The 18,452-nt window shown below is 48.7% G+C and overlaps 1 protein-coding gene across 1 annotated transcript; it reads left to right on the forward strand.

The window, feature by feature from the left end:
- Positions 1-428: 428 nt before the first annotated feature.
- On the forward strand, positions 429-9,953 carry PPP1R14B (protein phosphatase 1 regulatory inhibitor subunit 14B). Its single transcript, XM_070766235.1, is given in 5 exon segments — positions 429-581; positions 583-738; positions 5,477-5,560; positions 6,589-6,621; positions 9,364-9,953. Coding segments are annotated over 5 exon segments (417 nt in total). The 5' UTR covers positions 429-506; the 3' UTR covers positions 9,433-9,953.
- Positions 9,954-18,452: the final 8,499 nt, after the last annotated feature.

The following is an 18,452-nucleotide window of genomic DNA, read 5'->3' on the forward strand; positions in this document are numbered from 1 at the left end:
CGGCGATGGGGGGGGGGCAGGCGATTTCCTTGCGCAGGGACAAAGCTGGGAGGCGGGGTGGGAGGAGGAGGTGGGGGGAGGGAGCGGGCCCTTTAAGGGGGCGGGGTGGGGAGGGGAAGGGAGGGGAGGAGGAGGACGGAAGAGCCAGCGACACCGGTGGAAGCAGCAGCCGCAGCAGCAGCCGCCTCGGGACAAAGGGGAGGCGAAGGGATCGGGACCCGCCACCCCTTCTTGCACAAAAGAGGAGGGGAAAAAGAAAGGAAGGAGAAAAAGGAAGGGAGGGTTGGGGGGCGACTGGGGGGAGGCTTCCCCTTCGGATCGCAGGTGGGGGAAGCGGAGCGGGGACCAAGCGGAGAGAAGAGAGCCGCGCCCTCCGCCCCGCCAGCCGGCTGGTCCTGTCCGCCCCCTTCCACGTGCCGCGCGGACTCCGGCCCGGGAACAAAAGAGGCGCGCCCGTCCGTCCGTCCTCGGAGTGGAAGCCGCGGCTGCTGCTGCTCCGCCGGCGGATGGCGGCTCCCTGCAGCCCGGAGAGCGGCGCGCCGGGGGACCGGCCCCGCGTCTACTTCCAGAGCCCGCCGGCGGGGGGCCGGGGCCGGGGCAGCGGGCGCCGAGGAGGAGGAGGGCCCCGTGCGGCGCCAGGGACGCGTGACGGTGAAATACGACCGCAAGGAGCTGCGGAAGCGGCTGCACTTGGAGGAGTGGATCCTGGAGCAGCTGACCGTCCTCTACGACTGCCAGGTGGGCGCGGGGATGGGCCCCGGGGGTGCGGGAGGGTGGAGAGAGGGGGAAAGAGTGGAGAGGAAAAGAAGGGATGGAGAGAGGAAGAGAAGGAAGGAAGGGAAAGGGGAAGAGAAGACGGGAAAGAGAAAGGAAGGGAAAGGAGGAAAGGGAAAGAGAAAGGAAGGGAAAGGGGAGGAAGAAAGGAAGGGAAAGGGAAGGGAAAGAGAAGAAAGGAAAGAAGGGATGGAGAAAGAGAAGGAAGGAATAGAGAAGGAAGGGAAAGGGGGAAAGGGAAAGAGAAAGGAAGGGAAAGGGAAGGAAAAGGGAGAGAGAAGAAAGGAAGGAAGGGATGGAGAAAGACAAGGAAAGAAGGGAGAGAAGGAAAAGGGAGAGGGAAGGAGAAAGGAAGGAAGAAAGGAAGGAAAAGGGAAAAAGGAAGAGAGGGAAGGAAAGAAAGAGACGGAGAAAAAGAAGGAAGGAAAAAGAGGGAAGGAGGAAGGATGGACCCAGCAAAAGGGGCAACTAAAGTGACTCAGACCAAAAAAAAGGGCAGTCCGGTTTTCCAGAGGTGAAGCCCCCACCCGCTTCTCCCCAGCTTCCTGCCCCCTCCCCCCATCCTAGCCCCCTTTGGGTGCAGTCCACATCCTAAGGCGGGCTATCCTGACCTTTGCTTCCTTCAAGTATTCCCCCACGTCATAAGGCGGGTGACCCCCGGCGTCCCCTTGATGCCCCAGTGCCACCAAAGGGGCATCTCTGTCAGGCTATTCTGCCCGGTGGATCCTTCTCTGGAGATCCAGAGGGTCCCGCAGGAGCTGGAAGGGTCAATGAAGCCAGTTCTGTCCCAAAGCCCTTAAAAAGAACCCAAAAACCCACAAAAGGAGAACCCGGAAGCCTCCTTCCACCGCCTTACAAACCAGATCATTCCCCAGGGATCTCTTCCCCATGGTGATCTCTCCCCCACCCACCCCTTCCCTGACCCAGAATCCCAGTGACCTCAGATCGGATGGGAAGGGGCAGCTCTCATCCCAATGAAGGAACCAGGGGATTCTGGGGGCTGTAGTCCTGGCACGGTGCGGGAGTCGTTGCCAAACCGGCTTAACCCTACCCCCCCTCCCACTCGCCGGTTCCCACAGTGGTTCTGCCCTGGGGCAGGAATCTCCCCATTCCTGAAGAGTTGGCTCAGAGGGAAGGTTATTTAAGGTCACGGGCATCCCAAGCGTTTTCTAGGTAGCGTTGGGGGGGGGGGCAAAAACTTTTACGCGGGGTCTCGAACGTATCCGTGTGAGTCCAAGCAGGGCCTTTAAAACCCAAAAAAACTCCAGTTGTGTAAAGTGCCATGAGTTGGTGGTGTGAAAGAGGTGGTGGGATGCCCCTAACTTTGCCCAGCCTAGCAGCTGGCATACCCACCCACCCCCCTGAAATCCTGTGCCCTCTCTCGTCACGAAATTGGGCAGGAGTTGGGTGTGTTTTTTCTTTCTCCATATTTTGGCCACTTGGCACCGGGTGCGGATCCCGAGACGCCTCTGATCTCTCTCTTTCTCTCTCTCTCCCCCTTGGCAGCCTTCGAACCCGGCTTTCTAAATGTGGATCACAATAGCCGGATCGGCTTTCAAGGCCTCGCCGTCCGTCTGTCTCGTGTGTCGGGCACTTTGGCGACCGCGAATAGCGTTTAGCATTTAGATTTGTATGCCGCTTCACAGCTTTTTCTAAGCCGTTTGCAGAATCATCCTCTTGCCCCCAACAATCGGGGTCCTCAGTTTCCGCGTGGGGTTTTTTGGGAGGAGGAAGGGGGGGGGAGAGTACCGAGAAATGGGTCTTAGGTCACAACCTAAGTGAGTTAGAGATGGGCCCTCTCCTGCGCTTGATTTTCCAGCTAGGCAACTTCTGGTGGCAAGCTGTTCCACCGGTTAATTATTCCCAATTGTTAGGAGACAAGTTTCTCTTTCTAATTCCAAGTGGTTTTTTCTCTTTGATTAGTTTCCATCGGGAGCGTCTCGTCCTGCCCTCTTTGGAGAATAGCTTGACACACCCACCCTGTCTTCTTAGGGGTGGCCCCTTAAATACTGGAAGATGCTATCACGCTTCCCCCTTCGTCCTTTTCTTCATTAAACTAGACGTCCCCAATATTTTAGCCTCCAGTCTCTTCTCTTGGTTGCTCTTCTCCGCACTTTTTCTAGAGTGTCAACAACTTTTAAAAATTGTATTGTGGCGCCTGAAATTGGGTGTAATATTCCCCGCGTGGGGCCGTGACAAGGCCTTCACTTCACGTGGTCTGGATTCTATCCCTCCAGTTAATGCGAGCCTGCGTTCTGCTTTTTTGGCCGGCTGCAAATTCTGGTTGACCATTAGCTAAAGAAGCCATAAAGGACGGCCTTGGAAACCCAGCTTTGGGGCAAAAAAATCACTTTTTTTCCACCCATGCCAAGTTAATCTCACTTTCCCCTTGTTCAATTCAATTCAATTTATTAGATTTGTATGCCGCCCCTCTCCGAAGACTCGGGGCGGCTCACAACAATAATAAAAACAATATTCCAGCGAAAACAAATCTAATATTAAAAAGCACATAAAATCAAGATTGCATGTGTGAATGGGGGAAAACCCCCGAAGCGATGTTGTTTGTGGGTGGATTTAAAGTCGTTTCGCAAGGCATACAAAAGAGAGCAAGTGTTTTTAGCCTACAGGTTAATCCTCGACTTACAACAGTCGATTTAGTGACCGAAGTTGCGACGGCGCTGGGGGAAAAAAAACCCCTGACTTACGACCGTTTTTCCCATGTGTGACCCGTTCCGACATTCCTGGTGATCAAAATTTGGTCACTTGGCAACCAACTCACATTTATGACAACTGTGTGGTGTTCCCCGGGGTCACCTGATCCTCGTTTTGCGCCCTTCTGAGCAGAAAAGTCCACGGGGAAAGCCAGATTCACTTAAAAACCAAACAACACATACATACCAAATATAAAATATAAAGAGCCTGGGGGAAAGGTGTCTCAACTCCCCCATGCCTGGCGGTATAGGTGGGTCTTGAGTAGTTTACGAAAGACAAAGGGTGGGGGCAGTTCTAATCTCCGGAGGGAATTGATTCCAGAGGGCTGGGGCTGCCACAGAGAAGGCTCTTCCCCTGGGACCCGCCAAACGACATTGTTTAGTCGACGGGACCCGGAGAAGGCCAACTCTGTGGGACCTTATCGGCCGCTGGGATAATGTAACAGCCGCAGCGATTTCCTTAACAACGGCAGCGAGAAAGGTTGTTAAAAAGGGGGGGGGGGCGAAACTTCACTTAACCAGATTTTCGCTTAGCGACGGAAATCATGGGCTGAATCGTCGTAAATCGAGGACTTGGCTGTGTCTATTTTGAAGACAGGTAGGAAGTCAGGCCTGCCTAGGTTTGCGGGCAAATGTGTCACTATTTTGGGAAGGATGTAAAAGAGGAAGGGGAAAAAAAAATTTAAACTGAAAGCCAATATGGAGTTGAGAGCTTGTTTTCCTAAATAGCTTTATGTGCAGGAGGACAGGTATATTAAAAAGCCATTTAACCATCCAAAGAAAGCTCCTGGAAAGACGATGTCCTCTTAAAGATCAATTTTTAATCAATGGGCCTGATTAATTTATAGGGTTGGTGTCTTCTATAGGGGTTGGGAGGGCAGTTTCCATTATCCTCCTTTTAACCGAGGATGATGGGAGATGTTCTCCTGAGTCACCTTCCTCTTAGGGGCAGAGTTTCTCCACTTTTGGACTTCCAACTCTCAGCATCCCTGGGATTTGTAATTTTTTTTTAATGTTCATCTTAAATACATTGTCAATAGGAAAAATATTAACAGGAAAAAAATTATTGGCCTAAATAGAAACATAGAAGACTGACGGCAGAAAAAGACCTCCTGGTCCATCTAGTCTGCCCTTATACTATTTCCTGTATTTTATCTTACAATGGATCTATGTTTATCCCAGGCATGTTTAAATTCAGTTCCTGTGGATTGACCAACCACGTCTGCTGGAAGTTTGTTCCAAGGATCTACTACTCTCAGTCAAATAATATTTTCTCACCTTGCTTTTGATCTTTCCCCCAACTAACTTCAGATTGTGTCCCCTTGTTCTTGTGTTCACTTTCCTATTAAAAACACTTCCCTCCTGGACCTTATTTAACCCTTTGACATATTTAAATGTTTCGATCATGTCCCCACTTTCCTTTCTGTCCTCCAGACTCTACAGATGGAGTCCATGAAGTCTTTCCTGATACGTTTTATGCTTAAGACCTTCCACCATTCTTGTCTTTGGACCCCTTCAATTTTGTCAATATCTTTTTTGTAGGTGAGGTCTCCAAGGATCTACTCCTCTTTCAGTCAAATAATATTTTCTCACCTTGCTTTTGATCTTTCCCCCCAACTAACTTCAGAGTGAATAAAAGTGAAATTGGGGCTTTATAAAACTTAGAAATGGGAATATGTTCTTTAGTAGACTATTAATAAAATATTGTTTCACATGAAACCGCTGGGCGGGATTTACCAGTTAAGGCCGGGTTTAAAAAAAACAGGGTTTGCTTTGGGTGTTTCCCTGCGAGGAGAGAGCTAGCTTATCAATAAAAAATTAAACCAAACAACGGAATTGATTCCCATTTGGCAGCCTCCATGGATTCTATTTCTGAGAGGAGGGAGGGAAGGGAGGAGGGAGGGAGCCGGCAGAAGTAGCCTGCGGTACTGCGCTCTAACCATTGCACCATCAAGGCTCACCTCGTGTGTAAAACGTCCTTAATTTTGCAGGAAGAAGAAATACCCGAATTAGAAATAGATGTGGACGAACTTCTGGACATGGAGAGCGACGAATCGCGAAGTGCCCGGGTGAAGGTAAAAAAAGGGGAGAAGAAGGAAGAAGATAAAAGACCTCTCTTTGCACATACAAGATTAATAATTATTATAATAATAACAATTTATTAGAGTTGTATGCCGCCCCTCTCCGAAGACCCCTTACAAGAGGGGCTTGAAAAAGGGTGTGCGTGTGTATCCCGTTGTGTATCACACAACCGTTACAAGACGGGCTTGGGAAAGGGTGTGCATTTGTGTCTGGTTGTCTCCACGCAGGAGTCACAAAAAGGGCTTGGAAGGCTTGTGTGTGTCTCGTCGCCTCTTGTGTACATGGGTCTACTTGTCTACACACACACAAGTTTCAAGAGAGGGGAGAGAAAGTGTGCATGTGTGTGTGTGTGTCACTGTCTCTACACAACCGTTACAAGACGGGCTTGGGAAAGGGTGTGCATTTGTGTCTGGTTGTCTCCACGCAGGAGTCACAAAAAGGGCTTGGAAGGCTTGTGTGTGTCTTGTCGCCTCTTGTGTACATGGGTCTACTTGTCTACACACACACAAGTTTCAAGAGAGGGGAGAGAAAGTGTGCATGTGTGTGTGTGTGTGTGTCACTGTCTCTACACAACCGTTAGGGCTTGGGAAAGGGTGTGCATTTGTGTCTGGTTGTCTCCACCCAGGAGTCACAAAAAGGGCTTGGAAGGCTTGTGTGTGTCTCGTCGCCTCTTGTGTACATGGGTCTCCTCGTCTACACACAAAGTTTCAAGAGAGGCGAGAGAAAGTGTGCAAGTGTGTGTGTGTGTGTCATTGTCTCTGCACAACAGTGACAAGAGGGGCTTTTTAGCTAACGTACGTAACCAGCCCCTGTGTGGGTCCTTTTTAAGCCACAGCCCCAAAAGCAAGACCTATGTTCCCGCTGGGATGGACGGCCTTCACCGAAACAACAACCGTCCGAATAAAAGGGGGATTTTAAGAAATCCACCCACAAGGTTTGGCCAGAGATCAAAGGGAGCAAGCTTTAAAAGAAGCGTTGAGTTTCTCTGATGTATTTCTGTTTTTATTCCACCCTGTTGCAGGAACTCCTGGTTGACTGCTACAAGCCCACAGAGGTAAGTCTTTCTTTTGTTTTGATTTGTTTACATTGCTCGGGGGGGTTTATAACGGGGGCTTTTTTAAAAAATCATGTTTATTATTTGACTTTTTTCACTACTGCGTTGTATGTTTATATTGCTGTGAGCCGCCCTGAGTCCCATGGGATTGGGAGGCATAGAAGTCAAACAAATAGATAAATAAATATATATTTTTTAAAAAAATATATAATATTTTTCTACAGCCAGCTAGTGGCCGGCACTCTTCCCCGTTTCCCCACCACCACCACCTCCTAAAACTCCCCAGGGCGGGTGCTAGTCCTTACTATCTCTTCCTCGGCAGCTGTAAAACAGCTGCTCCCTTTTGTCTCTGTGGGTTTTGTGCCCCCTCCCAGCACCTGTTAAGGGAGGAGGACTGCCCCCCCCCCCACTTCCTTTGCTGGCCCCTTCTCCCAAGCCTGGCCTCCTGAAAACAGAGTAAGGGGTGTGGGGGGGGGGCATGGAACAGGTTGTAGGCAAAGCAGGAACAGCTTCACTCTGGTGCAAAACACACACACACACACACTGCAGTGGGCAAGAAGTAATCCAGCTGATCCCAGATGTGGGATTTCCGGTTTTCCAGACTGAGCAGATGGGCCAAAACGAAGGTCGCTTACCTGTGCTGTCTTTTATTATTATTATTATTATTATTATTATTATTATTATTATTATTTATCAGATTTGTACGCCGCCCCTCTCCGTAGACTCGGGGCGGCTTACAGCAATGATAAAAACAATATATAATAACAAATCTAATAGTTAAGAGTCTAAAATAACAATAATACTATGGACACTAGATCCGTGATGGAGCATTTATGCCCCGCGTGATGATTTTCGGCCTTGGGGAAGGCCGATTCGCCCTCCGGAGGCAAAAAAAAAGTCCCCCAACAAACTGGAAGTTCAGAATAAGGGACTTCCGGTTTGCCTGTCGCGCGATGTTTTCCACTCCGGAACCTTTAGGGATGTTCCCTGAAGCCCCGGAGGGCAAAAAAAAAAAAAAACGGTTAAAAGGGCAAAACCGGAAGTTCAGAAAATGGATTTTCCGATTTGCCCGTGGTGCTGTTTTTTCACACTCCGAGGGTTCAGGAAGCTTCCCTGAAGCCTCCAGAGTGCAAAAAACCAGCACAATGGGCAAAGCACAAATCCATTTCCTGAACTTCCGTTTTGCCCTTTTAACCGTTTTTTTTTCCACCACGCGCAAGGACCGTGTGTGTGTGTTTGTGCACAGGGGAAGCGTATGGGAGGGGGATGGGTGTGGGCACTTGTGTGCGTGCTTTCACACAAACACACACCCTTTTGACACACGAACCGAAAACGTTTTGCCATCACTGCACTAGACCCAGCTAGGTTCTATGGGTTACCCCCTCCCCCTTTGTTTGGGGGTAGACTGCGTCTGTTCAAGGAGGCTTGGCTATACAATCCCACCTCCAAGCAGTGCCAAAGGCCTCGTTTGAGTTCTTCCAAGCCAGAAGGTAGCATTTCTCAGGCTTGGCCCCTTTAAAAGATGGACTTCCTCCAACTCCCAGAATTCCCCAGACGGCAATCGGAATGCAAGCCCACCGGTCTTAAAGCCTGCTGGCTGGGGAGTTCTGGGAGTTGAAGTCCACCTTAAAACAGGAGGGATTCTGGGGTTTGAAGTTTAGAAATCTTAAAAATGGAGGAATTCTGGTTACTTGAAGCCCGTCCATCTTAAAGATTGCTGCTTAGGGAATTTAGGAAGTCAAAATCTACCCATCTTAAAGCATCCTGGCTGGGGAATTCTGAGAGTTGTAGTCCCATCCTCTTTCTCTCTCCCTCCCTCCCTCCCTCCATCCATCTATCTATCTAATTTGTATGGTGCCTAACTCCCAAGGGACTCTAGGCGGCTCACAACCAGAAATAAAACATACAAATAATATTAAGGTATCTAAAAGCAATTTAAAAACAGTTTAGGTCCAACCCTTAAAAACCATGCATTCCATTTATGGCCAGATCTCAATGGTCCACTATCAGATCAACGACCCCACGCCTGTCAGAAAAGCCAGGTCTTTACTGCTTTCCAGGAGGCCAGTAGAGTGAGGAGGTAGCTGGTTCCAGACAGTCGGAGAAGCCACAGAGAAGGCCCTCCTCCTACCGACCTGCCAGCCGACACTGTTTAGCTGACGGGACCTGGAGTACACCAACTCTTTCGGTCCTTATCGGTCGCTGGGAGCTATGTGGTAGAAGGTGGTCTCGAAGATAGTCTGGCCCTAAGCCAGGTAGGGCTTTATAGGAGTCCAGAATTGAATCGAATTCCACCTTGAATTGTGTCCGGAGACCAATTGGGAGCCAGCTGGGGGATTCTGGGAGTTGAAGTCCCATCCACCTTAAAGCATCCTGGCTGGGGGATTCTGGCAGTTGAAGTCCACCCATCTTAAAGCATCCTGGCTGGGGGATTCTGGCAGTTGAAGTCCACCCATCTTAAAGCATCCTGCCCGGGGGATTCTGGGAGTTGAAGTCCCATCCACCTTAAATCATGCCAGCTGGGGGATTCTGGGAGTTGAAGTCCATCCATCTTAAAGCATCCTGGCTGGGGGATTCTGGGAGTTGAAGTCCATCCATCTTAAAGCATCCTGGCTGGGGGATTCTGGGAGTTGAAGTCCTCCCCTCTTAAGTGGCCAAGCTTGAGAACCCTTGCTACGGACACAACGCAGGGGAGTAAATTTTGACTGTTGAGAGCTTTTTTCCCTCTCTCTCCGTTTCCAGGTCTTTGTAGCCGACTTGCTAGACAAGATCCGAGGGATGCAGAAACTAAGTACCCCGCAGAAGAAGTGACCTCCTGACCATGAGCGGCCATCTTTGCATGGCCCCCCCTCGGCCATTTGGGGCCCGCGTGTGTCGCTGAAATGTTGGCAGTGCTGGGTTTCAGGGAAGGGGGTGGAGGGCGCTCTCACGGGGGGGGGGGGGCTGGGGAGACTCAAATTCAGTTTCCCCCTCCCCCTCAAGAACCACCACAAAAAGAAGGAAGAAGATTTTGGGGATGCTCCGATAATCAGAATAATTTGATCTGCCTTTTTAGCAATATCTCTCTGCGGCTGCCTCCCTCCCGTGCTCTCCCCCCCCCCCAAAAAAAAATCTGTCTTAGCTCCACATCAATTGGTCTGTGTGCGTTAAAGGGAGGGGGGCATTTGTTCTCGAGGAGGAGGAGGGGAGGGCAGAAGAGAGAGTGGGGTCTTCAAACGGGAGATTTGGACGGGGTGCGCGGGATGGGGGAGTATCTGGATTCAGAGGGTGGGCTGTTTTGTTTTTTTTAATTATTGTGTTTTTATATAAATTTAATAAAGATGCTTTGAGAAGAGGCAGCCTGGTTTCTGCAATGGGGGTGCTGATGAGAAAGTTTTGTGTGTGTGTGTGTGTGTGTGTGTGTGTGTGTGTGTGTGTGTGTGTGTGTGAGACACTGACGCTTCCCTGGACTTCACCGAAATGTGTTATTTTTCTAAAGCACTTTTAAATCTCTCTTTAGTGACGCGTTTCAAGTTAGAAGTCCACAAGTCTTTTTTAATTATTATTATTATTACTATGGTTGGCCAACACTGGTTTTTGCCCAATTGTCGGCCGTGCTCTGTCTTTCACCGACGCGATCAGAAGACTCAAAAGTCCAAGAAGTGTTTGCTTAAGGACATCTGGCAGACAGCCTGCCCTGTAGAACCCCAGCGACCAGTCAGGTCCCACAGAGTTTGCCTTCTCCAGGTCCCATCAACTAAACAATGTCGTTTGGCGGGACCCAGGGGAAGAGCCTTCTCTGTGGCGGCCCCGACCCTTTGGAACCAACTCCCCCCCAGATATCAGAGTTGCCCCCACCCTCCTTGCCTTTCGTAAGCTCCTTAAAACCCACCTCTGTCGTCAGGCATGGGGGAATTGAGACTTTCCCCTTCCCCCTAGGCTTATAAAATTTATGCATGGTATGTCTCTATGTATGATTGGTTTCTTAAATTGGGGTTTTTAAATTAACTTAAATATTAGATTTGTTTACATTGTATTATTGTTATTGTTAGGCGCCCCGAGTCTGCGGAGAGGGGCGGCATACAAATCTGATGAATAAATAATAAATAAAATAAATAAACGTTGGGGACTGCGCAGCTTTCCGGCAGCAAAATATATTTTTCTCCCTGGGAATTATTACAGGGGAAGACCCAGGGTAGTTAGCAAGCGATGCCAGGAACTGCGGCTTAGCCACACCCCTCCTCTTTATGCTACGCTGGCTTTGGGGGGGGGGGGAGTCAACCCTGGCTGGCTGTTTGTGCCTTGCAGAATAATAAAGAGTTGGAAGGGACCTCGGAGGTCTTCTAGCCCAACCCCTGCTCGAGCGGGAGACCCTGTACCATATCAATCAATCGATCAGAATAGAGTTGGAACCCCCTGCTCAAACAGGGGACCCTGTACCATTTCTTTCAATCAATCAATCAATTAGAACAGAGTTGGGACCTCGGAGGTCTTCTAGTCCAACCCCCTGCTCAAACAGGAGACCCTGTACCATATCAATCAATCAATCAGAATAGAGTTGGAACCCCCTGCTAGAGCAGAAGACCCTGTACCATATAAATCAATCAATCAATCAGAATAGAGTTGGAACCCCCTGCTCAAACAGGAGACCCTGTACTATTTTTTTCAATCCATCAATCCGTCAATCAGAACTGAGTTGGGACATCGGAGGTCTTCTAGTCCCCCCCCCAGCTCAAACAGGAGACCCTGTACCGTTTCAATCGATCCATCAATCAAAATAGAGCTGGAAGGGACCTCGGGGGTATTGCAGCCGAACCCTTTGCCTAAGCAGGAGACACTTTGGAGCATTTGGGACAAAAATGACTGTCCAATCTCTTCTTTTTTTAAAAAAAAACCCTCACTAGGGAGGTTGGGAGGGGGCGCAGGGGGTTGAGGAGAAGAGGAGCTCTGGATAGCCCCTCCCCCCTTCACTCCCCCCACCCCCCAAGCAAAAAAGGTGCTTCCTTCCTTTCAAGCCGCTTCTAATTATTAATAGGAGATGTAAAAAAACAGACAGAGGGAAGCAGCCAGGCCTCTAGTGAGACGCTTTTGCCTCGACTGTCCCAAAGGAATTGTAGACTGTAGCCTCCCTCCCTCCCCCCCCCAATCCCCGTTGGTGGTAGCGGCTGAACTCAGCAAGGAAGGAATTCAGCTTTTGCAAGGCCTGGAGCTCATCCCAGCATGTTTCCTGCCTTAAGTCACCCACCCCACTGAGCAAAAGCTTATGACACACACACACACACACTCATTCTTTCTCTTTCCCTTTCTCTCCCCTCCTTTTCTTTCCCTCTTTCCCCTCTCATTCTCTCCCTTTCTTTCCCCCTCCCTCTTTCCTCTCTCATTCTCTCCCTTTCTTTCCCCCTCCCTCTTTCCTCTCTCATTCTCTCCCTTCCTTTCCCCCTCCCTCTTTCCTCTCATTCTCTCCCTTTCTTTCCCCCTCCCTCTTTCCTCTCTCTCCCTTTCCCCCTCCCTCTTTCCTCTCTCATTCTCTCCCTTCCTTTCCCCCTCCCTCTTTCCTCTCATTCTCTCCCTTTCTTTCCCCCTCCCTTTCCGCTCATTCTCTCCCTTTCTTTCCCCCTCCCTCTTTCCTCTCTCATTCTCTCCCTTTCTTTCCCCCTCCCTCTTTCCTCTCTCATTCTCTCCCTTCCTTTCCCCCTCCCTCTTTCCTCATTCTCTCCCTTTCTTTCCCCCTCCCTCTTTCCTCTCTCATTCTCTCCCTTTCTTTCCCCCTCCCTCTTTCCTCATTCTCTCCCTTTCTTTCCCCCTCCCTCTTTCCTCTCATTCTCTCCCTTTCTTTCCCCCTCCCTTTCCGCTCATTCTCTCCCTTTCTTTCCCCCTCCCTCTTTCCTCTCTCATTCTCTCCCTTTCTTTCCCCCTCCCTCTTTCCTCTCTCATTCTCTCCCTTCCTTTCCCCCTCCCTCTTTCCTCTCATTCTCTCCCTTTCTTTCCCCCTCCCTCTTTCCTCTCTCATTCTCTCCCTTTCTTTCCCCCTCCCTTTCCGCTCATTCTCTCCCTTTCTTTCCCCCTCCCTCTTTCCTCTCTCATTCTCTCCCTTTCTTTCCCCCTCCCTCTTTCCTCTCTCATTCTCTCCCTTTCTTTCCCCCTCCCTTTCCGCTCATTCTCTCCCTTTCTTTCCCCCTCCCTCTTTCCTCTCTCATTCTCTCCCTTTCTTTCCCCCTCCCTCTTTCCTCTCTCATTCTCTCCCTCTTTCCCCCTCTTTCCTCTCATTCTCTCCCTTTCTTTCCCCCTCCCTCTTTCTCATTCTTTCTCACCTTCTCTTATGTATTTTAAAACTGTATTTTAATCTTTTATGATGTTTTTAAATGTATACTGCTCGAATAAATAAACACTCGAATAACACATATTAGATCTGAATGAAATATTCTCACTGTACAAAGTCAGATGCGCACAACAGCAGGTGAAATTGATTGTCAATCGGTGTTGCTTCCTAAGTGGACAGTTTGATTTCATAGAAGTTTGATTGACTTGGAGCTATATTGTTTAAGTGTTCCCTTTATTTTTTGAGCAGTGTATTTTCTATATCCTGTCGTAAGCCGCCCAGAGTCCTTCGGGAGTTGGGCGGCATAGAAATATAATAAATTAAATTTCCCTCTTTCTCTCTCTCTCTCATTCTATTTCCCTTTTTCTCCCTCTCTCTTTCCTCTCTCCCGCTCCCTCACTCACACACTCATCTGCTTGTGGAAGTTGCTTTCACCAATGCCTGGCACCTCTCAAGTAGCTCAGGCCTAGAAGGGGCTGGGAAAGGAAGCAAGGTGACTTTGGGGAAAGGCCACAGCTGGAATATGGCATCCAGGTTTACTCATCCCTTTATAGAGAAGATACTGGGACTCTGGAATGAAGGCAGAGAAGAGCAACCGAGATGATTAGGGGGCTGGAGGCTCAAACATATGAAACATAGAAGACTGACGGCAGAAAAAGACCTCCTGGTCCATCTAGTCTGCCCTTATACTATTTCCTGTATTTTATCTTACAATGGATCTATGTTTATCCCAGGCATGTTTAAATTCAGTGACTGTGGATTTGCCAACCACGTCTGCTGGAAGTTTGTTCCAAGGATCTACTACTCTTTCAGTGAAATAATATTTTCTCACGTTGCTTTTGATCTTTCCCCAAACTAACTTCAGATTGTGTCCCCTTGTTCTTGGGTTCACTTTCCTATTAAAACACACTTCCCTCCTGGACCTTATTAAACCCTTTAACATATTTAAATGTTTCGATCATGTCCCCCCTTTTCCTTCTGTCCTCCAGACTCTACAGATTGAGTTCATGAAGTCTTTCCTGATACGTTTTATGCTTAAGACCTTCCACCATTCTTGTAGCCCTTCTTTGGACCCGTTCGAGTTTGTCAATATCTTTTTGTAGGTGAGGTCTCCAGAACTGGACACAGTATTATTCCAAATGGGGGTCTCACCAGCGCTCTATAGAAGGGGATCACAATCTCCCTCTTCCTGCTTGTGATACCTCTAGCTATGCAGCCAAGCATCCTACTTGCTTTTCCTACCGCCCGACCTCACTTCTCACCCATTTGGAGACTGTCAGAAATCACTACCCCTAAATCCTTCTCTTCTGAAGTATTTGCTAACACAGAACTGCCAAGGCAATGCCAATGAACGGTTGCAGGAACTGGGTAGGCCTACTGAAGAGAAGGGCCAGCAGGGATAGGAATCTTTCAGAATTTCAGGGGCTGCCACGAAGAAGAGGGGGGTCAATCTCCAAAGGACCAGAAGACACGACAAAAGGCAAAGGGTGGAAACTAATCAACGGTGAGAACAAGTAACCAGTGGAACTGCTTGCCACCAGAAGTTGTGGGTCCTTCATCACTGGAGTTTTAAAGAAGGAACTGGACAACCACTTGTCTGGAATAGTATTCTGCTTGAGCAGGGGGTTGGTCTAGAAAAACTCCAAGGTCCCTTCTAGCTGTTATTCCTTCCTTCCTTTCTCCCTCCTTTCCTTTCTTCCTTCCTTCTTTCTTTGCCTTTTTCCTTCTTTCCTTCCTTCCTTTGTTGCTTGCTTCTTTCTTTCCTTCCTTCCCTCTTTCCTTCCTTTCTTCCTCCTTCTTTCCTTGCTTCTTTCTTTCCTCCCCTTTCCTTCCTTCCTCCTTCTTTCTTTCCTTCCTTCTTTCCTTCCTTCCCCTTCCTTTCTTCCTTTCTTCCTCCTTCTTTCCTTCCCTCTTTCCTTCCTTCCTTTCTTCTTCCTTCTTTCCTTCCTTCCTTCCCCTTCCTTCCTTTCTTCCTCCTTCTTTCTTTCTTTCCTTCCTTCCTTTCTCCCTCCTTTCCTTTCTTCCTTCCTTCCCTCCTTCCCTCCCTTCCTAAAGAGGTTCAAAAGCTGCTCAGTCTCTTTCCAACGAGCAGAACCTGGTCCCCAATTTGGAAGGAACAAGCATGAGCATATATAGAAAGTCCTCGACTTGCATCTATTTAGCGACAGTTACAAACGGCGCTGCAATAAGTGACTTGCAGCCTTGCTTTGCACTTAAGGACCATTGTGGCATCCACAGGGAATCAAAATCTGGACGTCTGCCGTGCATTTGCGATCTCCCCAGCCAGCTATCGATAAGCAAAGTCAATGGTGAGAGCTGGCTTCGCTTAGTGACCGTGTGGCTCACTTAACTCTAGCGATTTGGTTCGTTGGGGAAAAACGGTCATTAAGTCGTTTAAGCCGGGGTAGGCAACGTTGGCTCTTCTATGACTTGTGGACTCCAACTCCCAGAATTCCTGAGCCAATCATGCTAGCTCAGGAATTCTGGGAGTTGGAGTCCACATGTCATAGAAGAGCCAAAGATTAGAGGGAAAAGAAGAATCAGATTACTATAAAACATGGGCAAAATTTTATGATTGGCTAAAATAAATAAATAAATAAAAATTTATGCAAAGCAGCACGTCAAATAAAAGAATTCAAAAATTAATATTATGTAAAGGAAGTGTAATTCTCTGATCAAATATCCCAAAAAAAATAGTGGTGAAACTTTCATCTCCCAAATGTTGTATATATATGTTTTTATGTATGTTTTTTTTCCCCTTTGTCTTGTATGTCACATTTGTAAAATAAATAAAAAATAAAAAAAAATAAAAAGAGCCAACTTGGCCTACCCCTGGTTTAAGCGATTCCGTTAACCGTAGCCCAGCTTAGCCAGTTGTAAGCCGAGGACTAGCTCGACAACTATGCAAGACTCCCAAGAACCAAATTGATGACACACAAATACACACAACCATTGGCTTAAGGGACAAAGCCACAATCAGGCTCACTTGCGATTCTTCCTCACCACGTGTGTGTTTATTTTATTTTTTAAAACCCAAAACCCAGCATAAGCCATGATTTGAACCATTCTCACTTCCCTCGCGGGGTTTAGGAAACTACCGCCGCACATCCAACTCTTGTGAAACCTTCCGGAAGGACCCGCCGCCCCTTTCCAGAAAGGCTAAACATTTAACGGGCTTGTTAACCACGAACGTCTGAGACGGCTCCCCCGTTTGCCGCAGCATCGCTATAAGACAATGCTGGCAAAAATCCAGCACTTTTTCACACTCCCGCTTTAAGCGAGACGATGCCGCCCGCCTGGTGCTCAGCAAGCGCAAACTCATCCTGTTATCTCACTTTCTCGCCCGGTTTCCTTGCGGAAGGAACTTCCGTTCCTTTATTTACGGAGTCCCTGTTGTCTTTAAACAAACCTAAGGGTTGGGGGTTGTTGAGTTTTTTGCAGTCGGAGTGGCAGAAACGGCCTTTTGCAATTTTATCTTGGTTCAAGCTTGTTAGGAGAATTCTGGGAGAATTCTTCGGAGGAAGTCCCAGAATTCCATGGGGCAGCAGAGGGAGAATCCTTAGGAAACATAGAAACATAGAAGTCTGACGGCAGAAAAAGACCTCATGCTCCATCTAGTCTGCCCTTATACCATTTTCTGTATTTTATCTTAGGATGGATCTATGTTTATCCCAGGCATGTTTAAATTCAGTTCCTGTGGATTTATCTACCACGTCTGCTGGAAGTTTGTTCCAAGGATCTACTACTCTTTCAGTAAAATAATATTTCCTCACGTTGCGGAGAAGGAAGTGCCTTCTCCACCTAGGACAGGAGACTCCGACCTTCATGACTTTTTTAAAAATTAGATTTGTATGCCGCCCCTCTCCGAAGACTCGGGGCGGCTAACAGCAATAAAAAAGACAATGTAGACAAATCTATTATTAAAAATAATCTAAAAAACCCCAATTTAAAGAACCACTCATACATACAAGCATACCATGTGTAAATTTTATAAGCCTAGGGGGAAGGGAATATCTCAATTCCCCCATGCCTGACGACAAAGGTGGGTTTTGAGGAGCTTGCGAAAGGCAAGGAGGGTGGGGGAAACTCTGATATCTGGGGGGAGCTGGTTCCAGAGGGTCGGGGCCGCCACAGAGAAGGCTCTTCTCCTGGCTCCCACCAAACGACATTGCTTAGTCGATGGGACCCGGAGAAGATCCACTCTGTGGGACCTAACTGGTCGCTGGGATTCGTGCGGCAGAAGGCGGTCCCGGAGATATTCTGGCCCGATGCCATGAAGGGCTTTATAGGTCATAACCAACACTTTGAATTGTGACCGGAAACTGATCGGCAACCAATGCAGACTGTGGAGTGTTGGTGTGACATGGGTATACCTAGGGAAGCCCATGATTGCTCTCGCAGCTGCATTCTGCACGATCTGAAGTTTCCGAACACTTTTCAAAGGTAGCCCCATGTAGAGAGCGTTAGCCCCATGTAGTGCATGCTAGGCTGAGGAATTCTGGGAGTTGAAGTCCACAAGACGTAAAAGTTACCAAGGTTTGGAAACCCCTGGTCTAGGAGACATGAGGCCTGAGGCTCAATCTCCTAAGGTCTGAATTTCTCAATCTTGCCAGCTTGAAGATGGGGCAGACTCCAACGCCCAGAATTCCGCAGCTAGCACACTACGGGTTAATGGTGCGATGGGGAGGCAGGTTTTACTCATGGGTCAACTAGAGGGATGGAGGGAGCCTTTCCTGGAGTCTTAACTAGTCTTGCTCAACCTCAGCAACTTTAAAGAGGGGTGGACTTCAACTCCCAGAATTCCCCAGCCATTCTGGGAATCAAAACCCATGCCATCTTAAAGCATCCTGGCTGGGGGATTCTGGGAGTTGAAGTCCATCTCTCTTAAAGCATCCTGGCTGGGGGATTCTGGGAGTGGAGGCCCACCCCTCTTAAAGCATCCTGGCTGGGGGATTCTGGGAGTTGAAGTCCATCTCTCTTAAAGCCTGCTGGCTGGGGGATTCTGGGAGTGGAGGTCCACCCATCTTAAAGCATCTGGCTGGGGGATTCTGGGAGTGGAAGTCCACCCATCTTAAAGCATCCTGGCTGGGGGATTCTGGGAGTGGAAGTCCACCCCTCTTAAAGCCTGCTGGGTTGGAGGATTCTGTTTGTGTATGCGTGTTTGTGTGTGTGAAATCCACCTGTTTCAAAGTTGCTGAGGTTGAAAAATACTGGTCCTGGCTTAATTGAAGACCACCACTTGAAACCATTCAGGCCTTTCTACCTACTCCCTCCTACCCTCCCTCCCTTTTTTCCTCCTTGTAGGACGCTGGCAACCTTTTCCGACCCAGTTTAACCCACAAGCTGGACCTTTAACCGGCTTTAAAGGTCTCGAGAGGGCAGGAGATAAGACTGGCAAGCGGACTCTTCACGGAGGACACTTGGGAGGCGAGCGCCAAAAATAGGAACCCTCTCCTCATCCCACCCTCGGCTGGCCCTCCCGCCCAACGTCCTCCCCCCCCTTCGCATTCACGGCGCAAAATCTGGTCTGTGC

Source organism: Erythrolamprus reginae, chromosome 13, assembly GCF_031021105.1.
Source record: "Erythrolamprus reginae isolate rEryReg1 chromosome 13, rEryReg1.hap1, whole genome shotgun sequence".
NCBI classification, from domain to species: Eukaryota; Metazoa; Chordata; class Lepidosauria; order Squamata; family Dipsadidae; genus Erythrolamprus; species Erythrolamprus reginae.